This window comes from Dendrobates tinctorius, unplaced genomic scaffold (assembly GCF_039654945.1).
Source record: "Dendrobates tinctorius isolate UK_male_01 unplaced genomic scaffold, ASM3965494v1 ptg000049l, whole genome shotgun sequence".
Lineage (NCBI taxonomy): Eukaryota > Metazoa > Chordata > Amphibia > Anura > Dendrobatidae > Dendrobates > Dendrobates tinctorius.
The window spans coordinates 1300730-1317655 of NW_027361717.1; the positions used below are offsets into that span (position 1 = coordinate 1300730).

General features: G+C 40.3%; 1 protein-coding gene across 1 annotated transcript in view; it reads right to left on the reverse strand.

The window, feature by feature from the left end:
• SNTG2 (syntrophin gamma 2) overlaps positions 1 to 16926 on the reverse strand; it is a 977025-nt gene that overhangs the window by 363205 nt on the left and 596894 nt on the right. The window contains exon 10 of the mRNA XM_073576436.1: positions 12908 to 13037. Within this exon, the coding sequence (XP_073432537.1) occupies positions 12908 to 13037 (130 nt within the window). The remainder of the gene's footprint in view (positions 1 to 12907; positions 13038 to 16926) is intronic.

The window sequence follows — 16926 nt, forward strand, 5'->3', positions numbered from 1 at the left end:
AAAGGCCCAGCGTTTTTCCAACCGGCGTAGGACCATTGGTCCCCGGTTTAAAGTGGGTGATATGGTTTGGCTGTAGTCTAAGAATATTCCTATGAAGGTTGCATCTCCAAAATTTAAGCCAAGATTTATTGGACCTTATAAGATTTTGGAGATTCTTAATCCTGTTTCTTTTCGATTGGCTCTTCCAGTTACGTTCAAAATCCATAACGTATTTCACAAGTCACTGTTGAAGAGGTGTGTTGAGCCAGTAGTTCCTGTGGCGGCACCTCCTGATCCTGTATTGGTTAAAGGTAATGTGGAATATGAGGTAGAGAAAATATTGGATTCTCGTTTGGTTAGACGGAGACTACAGTATTTGGTCAAATGGAAGGGTTATGGCCAGGCGGATAATTCTTGGGTCTCTGCCTCTGATATTCATACCAATAAATTTGTTCGTGCTTTTCACCGGGCCCATCCTGATCGGCCTGGTGGCATGGATGAGGGGTCGGTGACCCCTCCTCAAGGGGGGTACTATCATGAACTCATTTTCTGCTCCACCAGTTGAGAGTTCCCCTTCCGTTCTCTCTCTGGTGGTGACAGAAGGTAGTGCGGTTAGTTTAAGTGGTAGTGATCTGCCACCTGATGAGGAAAATAACGATTGGATCTCTGGAGTATCAGACTGGATATAAGACAGCCGACGCCCTATCCGGGTGCTGGTGATTCAGTCTGCTTCTCAGGTCCTGGACTTCAGCTCTCTTCCAGTCTTCTCATGTTAAGTTTGTTTTTTTGCTAATGTTCACACTTACTCTTGTTGGTCAATTCAGTTTTTTGTGTAATCAGCCTGCCCCTGCTGGGGCTATGCTGAAATTCCACTCCAATTAATCAGTATTTGCCAATCTGCTTTTTGTCCCTTATTAGATTGGCCTCTTTTTTGCTCTGTCTCAGAATATTTCAGAGTGCTGATATAGGTTTAGAAGTCTAGTGACTTCAGGGTTAATTTTGCTATCAGAAGTGTTGGACAATATTTTTGTAGGTTTTTTTTGGCAGATTGCAGACAGTGTCTTTCCTTTTCTGTTCTTTTTAGTTAGCCGGGCCCCATCGTTTGCTCAGCCTATTTTCCTCCTTTGTTTGTATTTTCATCTTGTTTCACCATAAATACATGTGGGGGGCTGTCTTTCCTTTGGGGTCTACTCTGGGGCAGTTAGTTTTCCTCTTTTCCTGCTTTAGGCTTATGTAGTTCTCCGGTTGTGATGAGGCGTCTAGGACCAAAGTAGGAATGCTCCACGACTGCTACTAGTTTTGTGGGTAAGATCAGGGATCTGCAATCTGCATAGTTACCAACTTCTCTGGTTTTCTGAGACTTAGCTTGTTGTCTTTTTTCCTCCTCAGTTTCCCATTCATAACACAGATACACAGGACCTGTGGATGCTGAAGTTTAGCAAGCAGTCACAGGACCTACGGTCATGTGACTGCAAGGGGGCGGGGCTTAGCGTCCTGCTTTCAGAGATGGCAGGACACTATACAAAGGCCACACGGAGGTCATGCACAGAGATATCAGTAAAGTACAAGGGATGAGACAGAACGGATAGTCAGGGCCAAGCAGAAGTCAAAACCAAACAGACATAGAAGGTACCAAGCAAAACCAAAAGCAATATCCTGAGAACAGACCGAGTAGTACACAGAGAATCAAGCAACCAGAACACAGCACAAACACACTCAGGGGTCACCACACAATGCCAAGGGCGAAAGTATAACTGACGGATTGGAGTATCTCAGGGCAATAAAAAGCTCTGCCTGAACCAAAGAGAGGCCACAATAATTAATCCCAGGTGTGCAGGTCAAAGCCTGCACTGAGCTCAAGACATTAACCCCTGACATGCAGGTCAAAACCTGCACTGCGATCATGACAACAATTACATGTGCCGCGTCTTGTTGTATCAGTTACCGGCCTGCTGGCGGTGTCACTCAGGACGGTGCACTTGACAACTAGCCTATACTAATATAGAGCATGTCAATAAATTACTCTATCAATTACTTTGTTTTAATAGAGCTTAGGGTCCTCTTTTGGGTCCACTGAAATATAGCAGGTTACTATTTTACCGAAATCGGATCTATATAAAATCACATTAAAGCTCACTGACATTAGTGATATATTGATGATTTTATCACTAAAGAATCATAATCTATAGCACAGTGCAGTCTCACTATCAGATCACTGCTGGTGAATCACACATTCAGATTCTCCACTAATATAAACTTGTCTGCATACAGTGGATATGGTAAGTATTCAGACTTTTAAAATTTTTCACTCTGTTTCATTGCAGCCATTTGGTAAATGCAAAAATGTTCATTTTTTTCTTCTTAATGTACACTCTGCACCCCATCTTGACTGAAAAACCCCCCCGAAATGTAGACATTTTTGCAAATTTATTAAAAAGAAAAACTGAAATATCACATGGTCATAAGAATTCAAATCCTTTGCTCAGTATTAAGTAGATGCACCCTTTTGAGCTAGTACAGCCATGAGTCTTCATGGGAATGATGCAACAAGTTTGTTTTTGAAACCTGGATTTGGGATCCTCTGCCATACTTCTTTGCAGATCCTCTCCAGTTCCGTCAGGTTGGATGGTGAATGTTGGTGGACAGCCATTTTCCGGTCTCTCCAGAGATGCTCAATTGGGTTTAGGTCAGGGCTCTGGCTGAGCCAGTCAAGAATAGTCACAGAGTTGTTCTGAAGCCACTCCTTTATTATTTTAGCTGTGTGCTTAGGGTCATTGTCTTGTTGGAAGGTGAACCTTGGGTCAAGTTTGAGGTCCAGATCACTCTGGAAAGGGTTTTCTTCCAGGATAACTCTGTACTAGGCTGCATTCAAGCTTCCTTCAATGGCTACCAGTCATCCTGTCCCTGCAGCTGAAAAGCAACCCCATAGCATGATCCTGCCACCACCATGTTTCACTGTTGGGATTTTATTGGGTAGGTGATGAGCAGTGCCTGATTTTCTCCACACATACCACTTAGAATTATCACCAAAAAGTTCTATCTTCCTCTCATCAGACCAGAAAATCTTATTTCTCGTAGTCTGGGAGTCCTTCATGTGTTTTTTAGCAAACTCTATGCGGGCTTTCATATATCTTGCACTGAGGAGAGGCTTCCGTCGGGCCACTCTGCTATAAAGGCCTGACTGGCGGAGGTCTGCAGTGATAGTTGACTTTGTGGAACTATCTTCCATCTCCCTCATGCATCTGTGGAGCTCAGTCACAGTGATCTTGGGGTTCTTCTTTACCTCTCTCACCAATGCTCTTGTCCCACAATTGTTCAGTTTGGCTGGATAGCCAGGTGTAGGAAGACTTCTGGTGGTCCCAAACTTCCTCCATTTAAGGATTATGGAGGCAACTGTGCTCTTAGGAACCTTGAGTACTGCAGAAATTAATTTGCAACCTTGGCCAGATGTGTGCCTTGCCACAATTCTGTCTCTGAGCTAGTTGGCCAGTTCCTTTGACCTCATGATTCTCATTTGGTTTGACATGCACTGTGAGCTGTGAGGTCTTACAAAGACGGGTGTGGTTCTACTCCTTCATTGGAGTCCAGCAGAAAAACTGAAATATCACATGGTCGTAAGTATTCAGACCCTTTGCTCAGACACCCATATTTAAGTCACATGCTGTCCATTTCTTTGTGATCCTCCTTGAGATGGTTCTACTCGTATTCCTCGCAAATCGTTACACCGATGCCTCTACCTTGTGCCAGTCATTACATTGGCTACACATCCTCTCCAGAATCCAGTACAAACTTATTACCCTCACCCACAAAGCTCTCCATGGCTCAGCACCACCCTACATCTCCTCCCTTGTTTCAGTCTACCATCCTACCCGCGCCCTCCATTCTGCTGATGACCTGAGGTTAGCATCCACAATAATCAGAACCTCCCACTCCCATCTCCAAGACTATACACGTGCTGCACCAATTCTTTGGAATTCACTTCACAAGTCAATACGATTAGTCCCCAATCCCCACAATTTTAAGCATGCCCTGAAAACTCATTTATTCAGACTGGCCTACCGCCTCAACACATTAACCTAATCAAATCCTTGTGTGGCACAGCCAAAAGTTTTTACCATAACCAGGTTCCCCGCATCATGTTCCCACATGCTTTATGCATCCATTAGCCCTCTGTGTCTGTACTGTTACACACTTAAAATTATGGCTGGTCCATACAATCAGGGCAACTGTTACTACCCACCTTTCTTTGTATCTGTTATGATCTATGTGATTATTGTTATGCTATAATGTCTATTGTCTGTACAAGTCCCCTCTGAAATGTAAAGTGCTGCGGAATATGTCGGCGCTATAGAAATAAAATGTATTATTATTATTATTATTACTCCTTCACTGGACTCCAGCTGTGTTTAATTAAATTGATAGGACTTGATTTGCAAAGGCACACACATGTCTCTATAAGACCTCACAGCTCACAGTGCATGTCAGAAGGGTTAAAAGTAGATCAGCAATTTCTAATTTTTCCCAAAAAAGTTACAAAACTATTTTTTTTAGGGACCAAATCACATTGGAAGAGGCTTTGGGGGGCCTATATGTCAAAAAATACCCAAAAGTGACAACATTCTAAAACTGCACTCCTCAAAGTCCTCAAAACCACATTCAAGAATTTTATTAACCTTTCAGTTTCTGCACAGGAATTAAATGGATATTTATTTATTTTACTCATGTATATAGCAACATTAATTCCACAGTGTTTTACATACATTATCGGCACTGTCCCCGAAGGGGCTCACAATCTAGAATCCCCATCAGTATGTCTTTGGAATGTGGGAGGAAACCGGAGAACCTAGAGGAAACCCACGCAAACATGGGGAGAGTATACAAACTCCTTGCAGATGTTGTCCTTGGTGGGATTTGAACCCAAGGCTGCAGTGCTAACCACTGAGCCACCATGCTGCCCGAATATGAAAAGATAAAATACAAATTTTACTTTTTTTCACAAAAATGTTACTTTAGATCCAATTTTTTTTTATTTTCAAAAGGGTTAAAGGACAAAAAATGGACATCAAATTTGTTCTGCAATTTCTCCTGAGTACGTACATACCCCAAATGTGGGAGAAAACTACTGTTTGGCTGCACGAGAATGCGGAGAAGGGGAGGAACACAGTTTGAGTTTTTGATCGCAAAATTGACTGGAATCCAGAATGGGCGCCATGTATCATTTGGAAAGCCGCTAATGTGTCCAAACAGTAGATACCCCCCCACAAGCATCCCTGTTTTGGAAACTATACTCCTCAAAGAATTTATCTAGATCTAGATGTCTCGTAAGCATGTTGAGCCATCAAAATAAAAAATCTAATTTTTCCCACAAAAATTTTTTTTTAGCCTCAGTTTCAGTTTCACAAGGGTAACAGTAGAAAATGGTCCATGAAATTTGTAATTTTTCCTGAGTACAATAATACCCCACATATTGTGGAAAACTACTGTTTGGATCCATGGCAGGGCTTGGAACTGAAGAAGCGCTGTTTGATTTTTGGAGTGCCAAATTGCCTGGAAAAGATAGCGAATGACATGTCCTATTTGCAGAGCCACTGATGTCCCTACACAGTGGAAACACCCAACAAGTGACCCCATTTGGAAACTCCACTCCTCAAGGAACTTATCTAAAATTGTAGTGAGTACCTCGAACCCACAGGTGATTCACAGAATTTTATAACATTGAGCCGTGAAAATTAAAAAATATTTTTTTTCCGCAAAAATGTTGATTCAGCCCTAAAGTTTTCAGTTTCTCAAGGATAACAGGAGGAAATGGTCTATTTAACCTTCGTCAGGCTGCATAATCTTACAATGTTAACAGGCTGCAGAGGTATAATTGTACCTTCATATATACCTCCACTGTGGGAAGACTCTCTCCTTTACTTGGTTTCAGAAACTAAAGTTCATTCAGCTACAAATGTTATGCTGATATCTATTGGCCAGTGTTGTTACTGCTCACTTATGTTGCTGTCAAATAAGTTGATTCAAACTGGGAGTGGCTTCTACTTCTCTTCCTGCCTCCTTCCTCTCAGTAGCCATTTTGCTGTTCATCTCATTGCTGTGAGCACACACATTTCTAGGCTTGTGAAGTCTTCAATTTCTTGGATACGAAGGTAGGAAAGTCTCACAGCATCTCACAGCCAGTTATACCTTCATTCAGCCTTATGTGGGGACAGAACAGTCAGAAATTGTCTTTGAGCCTGGACTTGGCTTACATATATTTTGTATGAAACTTATCACTATAGGTATGATTTTTATACGAAAAATGGATAATAATTAGTATCTACATATTGTTTTACAATGTTTTACTTATATTCAGCACAAAATAAAGATGGTGGCTCTGTTACAATTTTCCTATTGGTCGAAAAAACAGTCGAAGATGGAATGAAAATTCTGAAACCGTATACGGTTTACATAATATATAAATGACATTTATAAATAATTATCACTAGAAATAATTTACTTTTTTATCTGCACTTTAGAATCGAGTTTCATTCTACTTGCCACGTGTTACTGAACTAAATTACGAAGCCAAAATTCATCTACCAAGTCATCATGAGTGATAGTGATGCTGGATCTAGTTTCCGCCATAATCCAAGAAAACGTGTTTGCAGGTTAGTATCATTTTGTGAAAAGCCAATAATGTAGTATTGTGTAGTATTTCGGAAAATTATTTATTTTTCATTTTTTCATATTTACAGATTTATGTCTGACGAAATAATGCGAATGCTAGAAGAATCTGATTCTGAGCATGAGGAAGAACCATATGTTGCATCTGATGATGAAAACTATGTACCACAAGTGGATGTTACTGAAGAAGATTCAGACATTGAACAAGAAATGGTCATAGAGCAGGAAAAAGAATACGACTCAGACGAAAGTGTTGAGGATGAGTCTGTGCCTCAAAGTGCAGGCGACATTTGGACTGCTAAAGATAAAACTCAATGGTGTAGTGATCCACTGCCAAATGCACAAACAAAATCTCGTAATGTCCTACGACAAAGAGGTGGCCCTGCAGCAACCTGTATACAGCAAAAGAGATATTCAAGTCAATCATGACTCCCGAGATGTGTGACATCATATTACGAGAAACGAATCGAAATGCCAAGAGAGTTTGTGATGCTTACAACAACGAACTGGTACAACATTTTACTGATTCTTCTGAACTGCCACCACAAAAAACATTCAAGCAAATTACTGAAACTGAACTCCATGCATTTTTGGGCATACTGATTGCTGCTGGTGTGCACAGAGACAACAAAGAGAATCTGGAGGAAATATGGAATGTTGATGCTCTGCCTCTTATACGTGCAGCCATGTCTCGTGACCGCTTCAAGATGATACTCAGATTTATCAGATTTGGCAACGAAAATACACGTGCAGAACGTGTGCAAACAGATAAAGCTGCACCAATACGGGACATCTGGACAATGCTGAACAGAAATCTGAAGAGAGCCTACAAGCCATATAATTGTATCACCGTCGACGAGCAATTATTTCCATTTAGAGGCCATACTAAATTTACCCAGTATATACCTTCAAAACCAGCTAAATATGGCATAAAGATTTTCTGGGCTTGTGACTCGTCAAACACCTACCCATTACAAGGTCAGCTCTACACTGGGAAACCAACTGATGGTCCTCGACAAGTAAACATTGGTGAACGAACAGTATTGGACCTAGTGAGCTCGTATAAAGGCTCTGGAAGAAATGTCACCACCGATAACTTCTTTACAACCATGGAACTAGCTAAGGTATTGAACTCCTGGAACATTACACTAGTTGGTACAGTGAGAAAAAACAAAAGGTTCCTACCTAACAACATGCAGCCTGCCAAAGAAAGGCCTGTAAACTCGACAAATTTTGCCTACAATCATGATGCAACAGTCTGTTCATATGTACCAAAGAAGAACAAATCAGTCGTGCTTCTATCATCTATGCACATGACGGGAGAAGTTGAAGAGACACTAGCAGCCAAGCCAGAGATAATAAAATACTACAACAAAACAAAAGGCGGAGTTGATGTTATGGATAAAATGTTGGGAGAGTACACTGTGAAACGATGAACATTACGTTGGCCTCTGGCATTTTTCTACAATATGATTGACGTCACTGGGTTTGCATCCTACATCATCTACAGAGAACACAATCCAAGCTTCAGGACAAAGGATCAACGAAGAAAGTTCCTGAAAAATCTCGCAAATCAGCTGTGTAAGCCTGCAATTGAAGATCGTAGTACAAACCGAATGATGATGAGAAACCATTTTCTTCGAGGTGCAGTAGAAATGGTGCTTGAACGATGCATTCTGGTAGCATCGCAAGCAGCAGCTGGCCCTCAAATACCTCATTGTAGTCGTGGACCCTCCCCTGTTGTTGGTAGTTGCTATGTCTGCCGAGACCTGAGGCGAAAACAACGTAAGACTAGAAAGTCTTGTGTGGTTTGTGTGAAACCCATTTGCGATGAACACTCGGTAGCAAAGACAACATGCATTACTTGCGAAGAAAATCAATAAAAAAGTTTCTTACATTTTCTTTTATAATGTAAATGAACAGTTTTTTTACTTGTTTATAATAATAAAATAGCATTATCATTAAAAAAATATTATTCTTTTTTCCTTGCATTATCTTCATTCAAAATATATGAGGGTACATTTGTACCTATGCAGCTTGTTATGGATGCAAAAATATCTCAACCCCTTATCTCGGAAGGGGGTGGACATATTTTATTGAAATTTGGCCAATATATTCTGGACCAAAACTGCAGAGATGTCACGAAATTTCTGCCCTCTACGGCTTTTCGAAAAAAAAGTTATTGCAATTTTAAAACGGAATAGGTACAATTGTACCTACTCAGCCGGACGAAGGTTAATTTGGAAGGGAAGTAGCGCTATATGACTTTTAGAGTGCAAAATTGTCTGGAATACATAGCAGATGCCATGTTGCATTTGCAGAGCCCCTAATATGCCTAAACCCCCCACGAGTGACCCCATTTTGAAAATTACATCCCCCAAGGAATTTATCTTGGAGGTGTGGTGAGCATTTTGAGCTTATACATTCTTCACGGAATTTTAAAACATTGGAGTGTGAAATTTAAACATAACTTTTTTTCCCCAGAAATGTTGCTTTAGCCCCTAATTTTTCATTTTCAAAAAGGTAACAGGAGAAAATGGACCCCAGAAAAATTAATCCCGAGTACAACAATGTCCCATATGTGATAAAAAAAACAACTATTTATGCACAATGGTAAGCTCAGAAGGCAAGGAGCACCATATCAGAGTTCAGATTTGATTGGAATTGTTTGCTGGTGCCATATCACATTGGTGATACCCATTATGTGACTGTACAGTATTGTTTGGCCACACAAATCGGGAGGCAACAAGTGCTGTTTTCCTCTTGGAGTACATATTTTCAAGAATAGTTTGCAGATTCCATATACAGAGTCCCAAAGTGCCAGAAGAATAGACTTGCTTTCCACTCAATTGACCCCAATTTGGAAATTACACCCCTTTTGGATTTTATCTATAAGTGTAGTGATGATTTTGACACCATCAGTGTTTTCCAGAAATGAGCATCAATGGATGTTGCTAAGTGAAAATGCACCGGGTAAATTAAGTGGGCTCTCCTCACTACAGTAATGCCAAATACTGTATGTAACCTGGAACTGTGGTTTAAAAAAATTTTCCCCACTGGAAAAAATAAAGTTGGATCCAAAATGGCCAACTTCAAAATGGCCGCCATGTTCACCACCCATGTTGCAAAGTTTTCCCCCTCCCATATACTAATGTGCCACAGACAGGAAGTTGATATCACCAACCATTCCCATTTTATTTAGGTTGCATCCATATAATATGGCCCACCCTGTACAAATGAGATAAATGCATCACGAAAAAAAGAGGCAAAAGTTATTTTAGTATTCAAACAAGTAACATTTTTAGAGCCTTAAAAAGAGCATGTAAAATAACTTCCAAAAATGTGCCTAGTCAGTAACCCGGGGAAATGGCTTTGTCATGAACTCATGAAATCAGATCAAACAGATTAATATGCAAACGGATATAAGAATATCCAATTATTATAACTACATAATCACAGTCTTAATAGCCAAAATGTCACAAAACACGTTGTGCCATTTTTTGCTTAGAGGGGTGGTAGAATATTCCACGCATATAGTTTATGAGTTTGTGGTATTAATGATGGGAGCATACAAAACAGACACTCAATCACCCGGAGAAAGGCAGGAGAAGGAGGTTGAGTATTCCCATGCTACAAGGAGCACAAACCACTAGTAGTAATATGTTTCCCTTACGTAAAGCACCATATTGAGCTGACAGTCCCACTTTAATATACAATGCCATATTATATCACTTACTTGATATAGGGATAATGGATCTATTTTTATTAGGGTGCTCAATTTTTACAATAATTTACAGTAGCAGGAGAACCACCACATGGTAAAGACTGGTATTATTGGTATTAAAAATCTGGATTGTAGGCTGTTCCAGCAACTGCCAGGCAGCAACTGCTAAGGCACAAAAAGCAAATATAAAGATCATGTGATATATCAAAGTGTTCACAAACTTAATGAAATAGAGTACATGTAAGACATCTATGACCACAAAGAAATAGTAGGGCAGAATATTATCAAAAATACCATTAGGTTGAATACATGTGAGGAATGCCTGCTTGTTAGGGAGTTCCCACATGTATACAGGCTGTCAAGTAGCTGCAAATCATGAAGCTGAGGCAATAGAAATTAAATCTCCGAGCACTTCCAAATACTCGGAGATCACCCGAGCATGCTCGGAGAAACCCGAGCAATGAGTAAACTCGCTCATCACTACTCTCAAGCCTTAATCTTATAGGAAAGATTAACAAATTATGCGTGTACATATAAGACTATTCTACTCCACTAACCTAAGTTATAACATGAGACCAACAACTGTAATATCATCTAGAAGCCTAAAAATAAAACCCCAATGTACATAAGGAAGTACATATTAAAGATCAACTGTCAACATATTGGTGTTGCTTCAAAATCTATCGGCATGTTCCAATCCATTGGGCACTACAGTTGTCTGTCACCGCTGGATGAGAGCGAAAATACGGTCTCGAACCTGACGACATCAATAGAGTTTCTTTTAATTAAATGGCCTGCTACATTGGTGATGTCAGGCATTTTTTATGTGTGTTTGAATAAACTTCATAGTGCACTCATATCTGTTCCTCAATTTCTCAGTTATATCATGTTTATTCAGTAGTGCCTTAAATTGCATCTATTTATGTGGTTACATTTGGGATGTATTCCTTCTATCCTAGGTTCAAAGTGCTGACAATAATATCTTACACTTTAATGGAGAGAAAGAAAGGATCCCACTGACCATAAGAGCTTACAATTTACAGGTGAGAGAGAGAGGACCCTGCTGACCATAGTGTGCTCCACTTGTAACCACTGATCTGTGATGGTCCAGTTATTGACCACCACAGGGGATTATGGGGACACCTGCAGAGACAAAATGATGTTAGCAAGCTTGCTGATGCTTTAGTAGTGTGGAAAATAGTGCAGGGAAAATTTTTTATCTTTTTTTTAGAGAACCTCAAACTGAATCTCGAATTTGTGTGAAACTATAAATTTCCAGAAATTTGACTCAAACATGATCCTCCGGGAATATCTACTCATCTTCAGTAAGTGCCAACTTCCCAAAAATATTAGTAGCCACAACACAGGCCACAGAGAACACATTGGATTTTCCTTTACCTGAATACTGAGCAACCACAAATCTGTTACATTGAAGTTATTATGAAGCAGACAATTCCCACCACAAGGGTAATTACTGGAAACTGCCTGAGAAAAATTTTGTCCAAAAAGTAAAATTTTGAAAATATCCTCCTCCAGTCAGGAGAATAAAGAGCCACTGTCCATACCAAGAACTGGAATGAAGTGCAGAATTGCTGGTTGTCAAGGGTTAGACGGTTCAGAGCTCTATCAATCATATTCTTTCCCCTGACATCTCACGAATATTCACATTACAAATTGGTTCCTCAAGTATGGAACAGGCTAAGTAGTGTGTTCTACCTTCAGCACCTACCTATGGCTGCAGTAATTGGAGCTTGATTACATTGATACTCCAGCATTACAGCGTCAAGGAATCACAGGTTCTTATCCTCTTAGGGACTCAAAAAATTATTGCATCAACCTCAAAATGGTACTAATGAAGACTATCTCACACTGTGTAACAAGTCTTCACACAGCTCCATTGTTGAAAAATTAATCTGAGTCTTAAAATATAGTGTGATACAAACAAAATCATTTAGGATACTTTTTTTAAAGCAGTAAAATACATAAGAAACTACACATTTTGCATCATTGTAATCAATTTGACCCTCCGAATCAAGTTGCCAGGTCAAAAAATGCCATAACATGCAATACAACAAGGACAGAATTGCAGATTTTTTTTCTTCTTGTCAACTTCACATTGATTATTTTACATTTTTTACTACAATTACTTTTATAGTCGAAAATTAGTCACAGTGGAGATGGGATAACACCCTAATAAAATAGGCCATCATTGCATTATTTTTGCAACTTTATGTGAAAAGAGCATTTGTATGTACAAAGCTATGAATGAGAGCTATAAAATGCTCTAATTGTGAAAAGAGGAAGTCTTTTGCTGGAGTTTTTCACATATGATCCATAAAAGAAAACTGAGGAAGAAGACATACAAAATTTAAGTAAGACAAAAATGTTTCTTGGAAGTGTCTTAGCCCTATTGGTTAATGTTGAACTTTATCTGCTTGGTAAGGTGATCCATTAAGTAGGAACCCCCAAGAATACAGTTACTTAATTGATTTCACATAAATCTAATTCTCCAAGTAAATTTAAAACAGGTAATAAACTTACATTTTGTACAGTTAAGTCACTAATGTTTGTAGATATTGCTCGAAGCCAGTCTGCACTGTCAGGTGCGGAGTTATATTGGAGAGTCCCAGAGCTGACTCCATCTTGGGCCAGAAGTTCAAATGAATTCGGTCTATTAAAAAACAAAATCTGTTATTTATAAAGATGTACTACAATAATCATATGTTAAAATGTTTGTCCACTATTCAGGAAACCTGTTCAATATTCCTATATTTATACCCAGTGAAATAATAAGGGGTGACACTAGAGAGAAATACGGATGAGTGAGAGGCGTAAAAACCACACATTGCACATGGACCAATGATTCTCTATGGGGCAGCTCCCATCAGCCGTATATTTATATTTCTCGGCCGTATTATACAGTCCATGCCAATCGCAACATGCTGCGATTATCAGCGTACTATGCCCGTAGTACGCCAATGCAAGTCTATGGGTGCGCAAAAACAACGCATTACACACAGACCAGATGTGTGACTTGTGAGAAATACACATTTTTTCCCACGCTCATTAGTTCACCTCGGGTCAGCCAGGGGACCACGCAGGCTCAATGACGTCAGAGAGAGTCCCCGGCTGACCTGAGGTGAACTAATGAGCGTGAGAAAAAAGTCAGAAACTTTCCCATGGTAATTAGTTAATCTCAGGGCAGCCAGTGAGGCTGCACAGAGCTGAAACAATTCATTCTGGCAGTGGTTTACATGGGACTGGTCGCATTAGCACCGGTCCCTGTGTAAACCACTTAACACTTTCTGATGGATTGCAGCGGTGGACGTGACTGAGCAGGGGAGAGGTAAGGATATGGTTGTTTTTTTGTTTTATTTTTGTTACAGGTCGATGGTTTTTTGGATTACCAGAGCAATAAATCTTGTCAAAAACTAGGTGTCTTTATTTCATTAAAAGAATTTTTAATTAATGTTTGTGTGTGTGTGTTTTAACCGTTTAATGGTCTAGGGTTAATAATGGATAAGTGGCAAATTGACACCTCTGCATTATTAATCGGATTATTGTCACCATCCAATTGCAAGATGACATTAACCCATTAACCACCACTACAGGGCAATGGGAATAGAGAGGGTAAGTGCCAGAAAAGGTGCATCTTATAGATGCACCTTTTCTTGGGTGTCTGGGGCAGATTTTTGTAGCCTGGAGGGACCAAAAATAATAGGTCTTTCTCAAGGCTTTTAAAATCTGCCCTCACTCACCTGCTTTACCTCTCTGGTTGCAATTTTGCCGCAGGAGCCCACACATTTTTTTCCAACAAATTAACCCCTTAATTTAACACCTAGCCATCCCAAATTTTACACACAAACCCTACTTTAATTATTAGTCAGGGACATATAAAAAAATACATGAAATGAAATGGTTTACTGTATGTAAACCATGTGTCATTTCATGTTGGGTTTGGGAATGATTTTACAGACGCCGGCAATTGAATTAGTGGCTATTCTACTATGTAAAACTCTATGAAATGTAAATCTAATATATAAAGCTCAAAGTGTGTATGTATGTATGTATGTATGTATGTATGTATGTGTGTGTGTATGTATGTGTGTGTGTATGTCCGGGATCGGCATTCGCACCGTCGCAGCTACAGCCACAAAATTTGGCACAGTCGCACGTCTGGAGAGCGTCCTAAGCTATGTTGTGAGGTGAAATTTTAACCCCGCGCGTTCCAATTCACCAAACAATTTTGCCCCTGTCTACATACTGGGGAAAAAGTGTGCGTGCGTCAAGCCCCGCCCCTCATTGTGATGTCATAATGCCCCTATTTGCATACTGGGGAAACAGTGTGTGTGTATCAAGCCCCGTCCCTCATTATGATGTCACAATTGTTGCCATGGCGACGCTGATGTCATCATAGGTTGCAAGCCCTGCCGCCGCTCATTATGATGTCATAATGGTTGACTATTGGATGGAGGATGTGTGATGGGTATATGGGCACGGGACTATGGGATGGAGGATATGTATGACGGGTATATGGGCACGGGACTATGGGATGGCGGATATGTATGATGGGTATATAGGCAAGGGACTATGGGATGGAGGATATGTATGATGGGAATATGGGCATGGGACTATGAGATGAAGGATGTATGATGGGTATATGGGCACTCGACTATGGGATGGAGGATATGTATGATGGGTATATGGGCACGGGACTATGGGATGGAGGATAATTATAATTTGCTATAACTAACCACAGTTAGTTACTATGACCGGGCAGCGCCGGGCTCTTCAGCTAGTATATATATATATATATATATATATATATATATATACTGCATGTGTGTCTCAATGACATGTATGTGTATATATATATATATGTATTCTATGTGTATATATCTATTCTTTCGTTTTGGGTTTTATCCTGTCATAGGGATCCATTATATGTCCAATTTGCAAGCCTGCGAGATAATCTCGGCATACGGATGCCATACGGATTACATACGGATGCTTATATGCGCAAAATACACGACCACATCTTGATTACGGATGACATACGGAACACTATTTAGGGGCATTTCTCCGTATTACGCATGTAAAATACGGACCGTATTTCTCGTCGGTTAGTGTGACCCCAGCCTAATACTTACAGTAGGTTCGGAAAGTGTTCAGACCCCTTTAAATTTTTCACTCTTGGTTTCATTGCAGCCATTTGGTAAATGCAAAAAAGTTCATTTTTTCTCTTTAATGTACACTCTGCACCCCATCTTTACGGAAAAAAAACAGAAATGTAGAAATTTTTGCAAATTTATTAAAAAAGAAAAGCTGAAATATCACATGGTCATAAGTATTCAGACCCTTTGCTCAGTATTGAGTAGAAGCACCCTTTTGAGCTAGTATAGCCATGAGTCTTCTTGAGAATGATGGAACAACTTTTTCACACCTGGACTTGGGGATCCTCTGCAATTCTTCCTTGCAGATCCTCTCCAGTTCCATCAGGTTGGATGGTGAATGTTGGTGAACAGCCATTTTCAGGTCTCGCCAGAGATGCTCAATTGGGTTTAGGTCAGGGCCTTGGCTGGGCCAGTCAAGAATGGTTACAAAGTTGTTCTGAAGCCACTCCTTTATTATTTCAGCTGTGTGCTTAGAGTCATTGTCTTGTTGGAAAGTGAACCTTTGGCCAAGTCAGAGATGCAGAGCACTCTGGAAGAGGTTTTCATCCAAGATATCTCTGTACTTGGCCGCATTCATGTTTCCTTCAATTGCAACCAGTCGTCTTGTCCCTGCAGCTAAAAACACCCCCCTTAGCATGATGCTATCACCACCATGTTTCACTGTTGGGATCGTATTGGACAGGTGATAAGCAGTGCCTGGTTTTCAAAACACACACCGCTTAAAATTTTCACCAAAAAGTTCTATCTTTGTCTCATCACACCAGAGAATCTTTTTTCTCATAGTCTGGGAGTCCATCATGTATTTTTTTTAGAAACTCTATGCAGGCTTTCATATGTCTGGCACTGAGGAGAAACTTCCGTTGGGCCACTCTGCCAAAAAGGTCCGACTGATGGAGGGCTGCAGTGATAGCTGACTTTGTGGAACTATCTCCCATCTCCCTACTGCATCTGTGGAGCTCAGCCACAGTGATCTTGGGGTTCTTCTTTACTTCTCTCTCTCACCCAGGCTCTTCTCCCATGATTTCTCAGTTTGGCTGGATGGCCAGGTCTAGGAAGACTTCTGGTGGTCCTAAACTTCTTCCATTTAAGGATTATGGAGGCCACTGTGCTCTTAGGAACCTTGAGTATTGCAGAAATTCTTTTGTAACCTTGGCCAGATCTGTGCCTTGCGACAATTCTGTCTCTGAGCTCCTTGGCCCGTTCCTTTGACCTCATGATTCTCATTTGGTCTGACATGCACTGCGAGCTGGAGGTCTTATATAGACAGGTGTGTGCCTTTACAAATCAAGTTCTATCAGTTTAATTAAACACAGCTGGAGTCCAGTGAAGGAGTAGAACCATATCAAGGAGTATCACAAGGAAATGGACAGCATGAAACTTAAATAT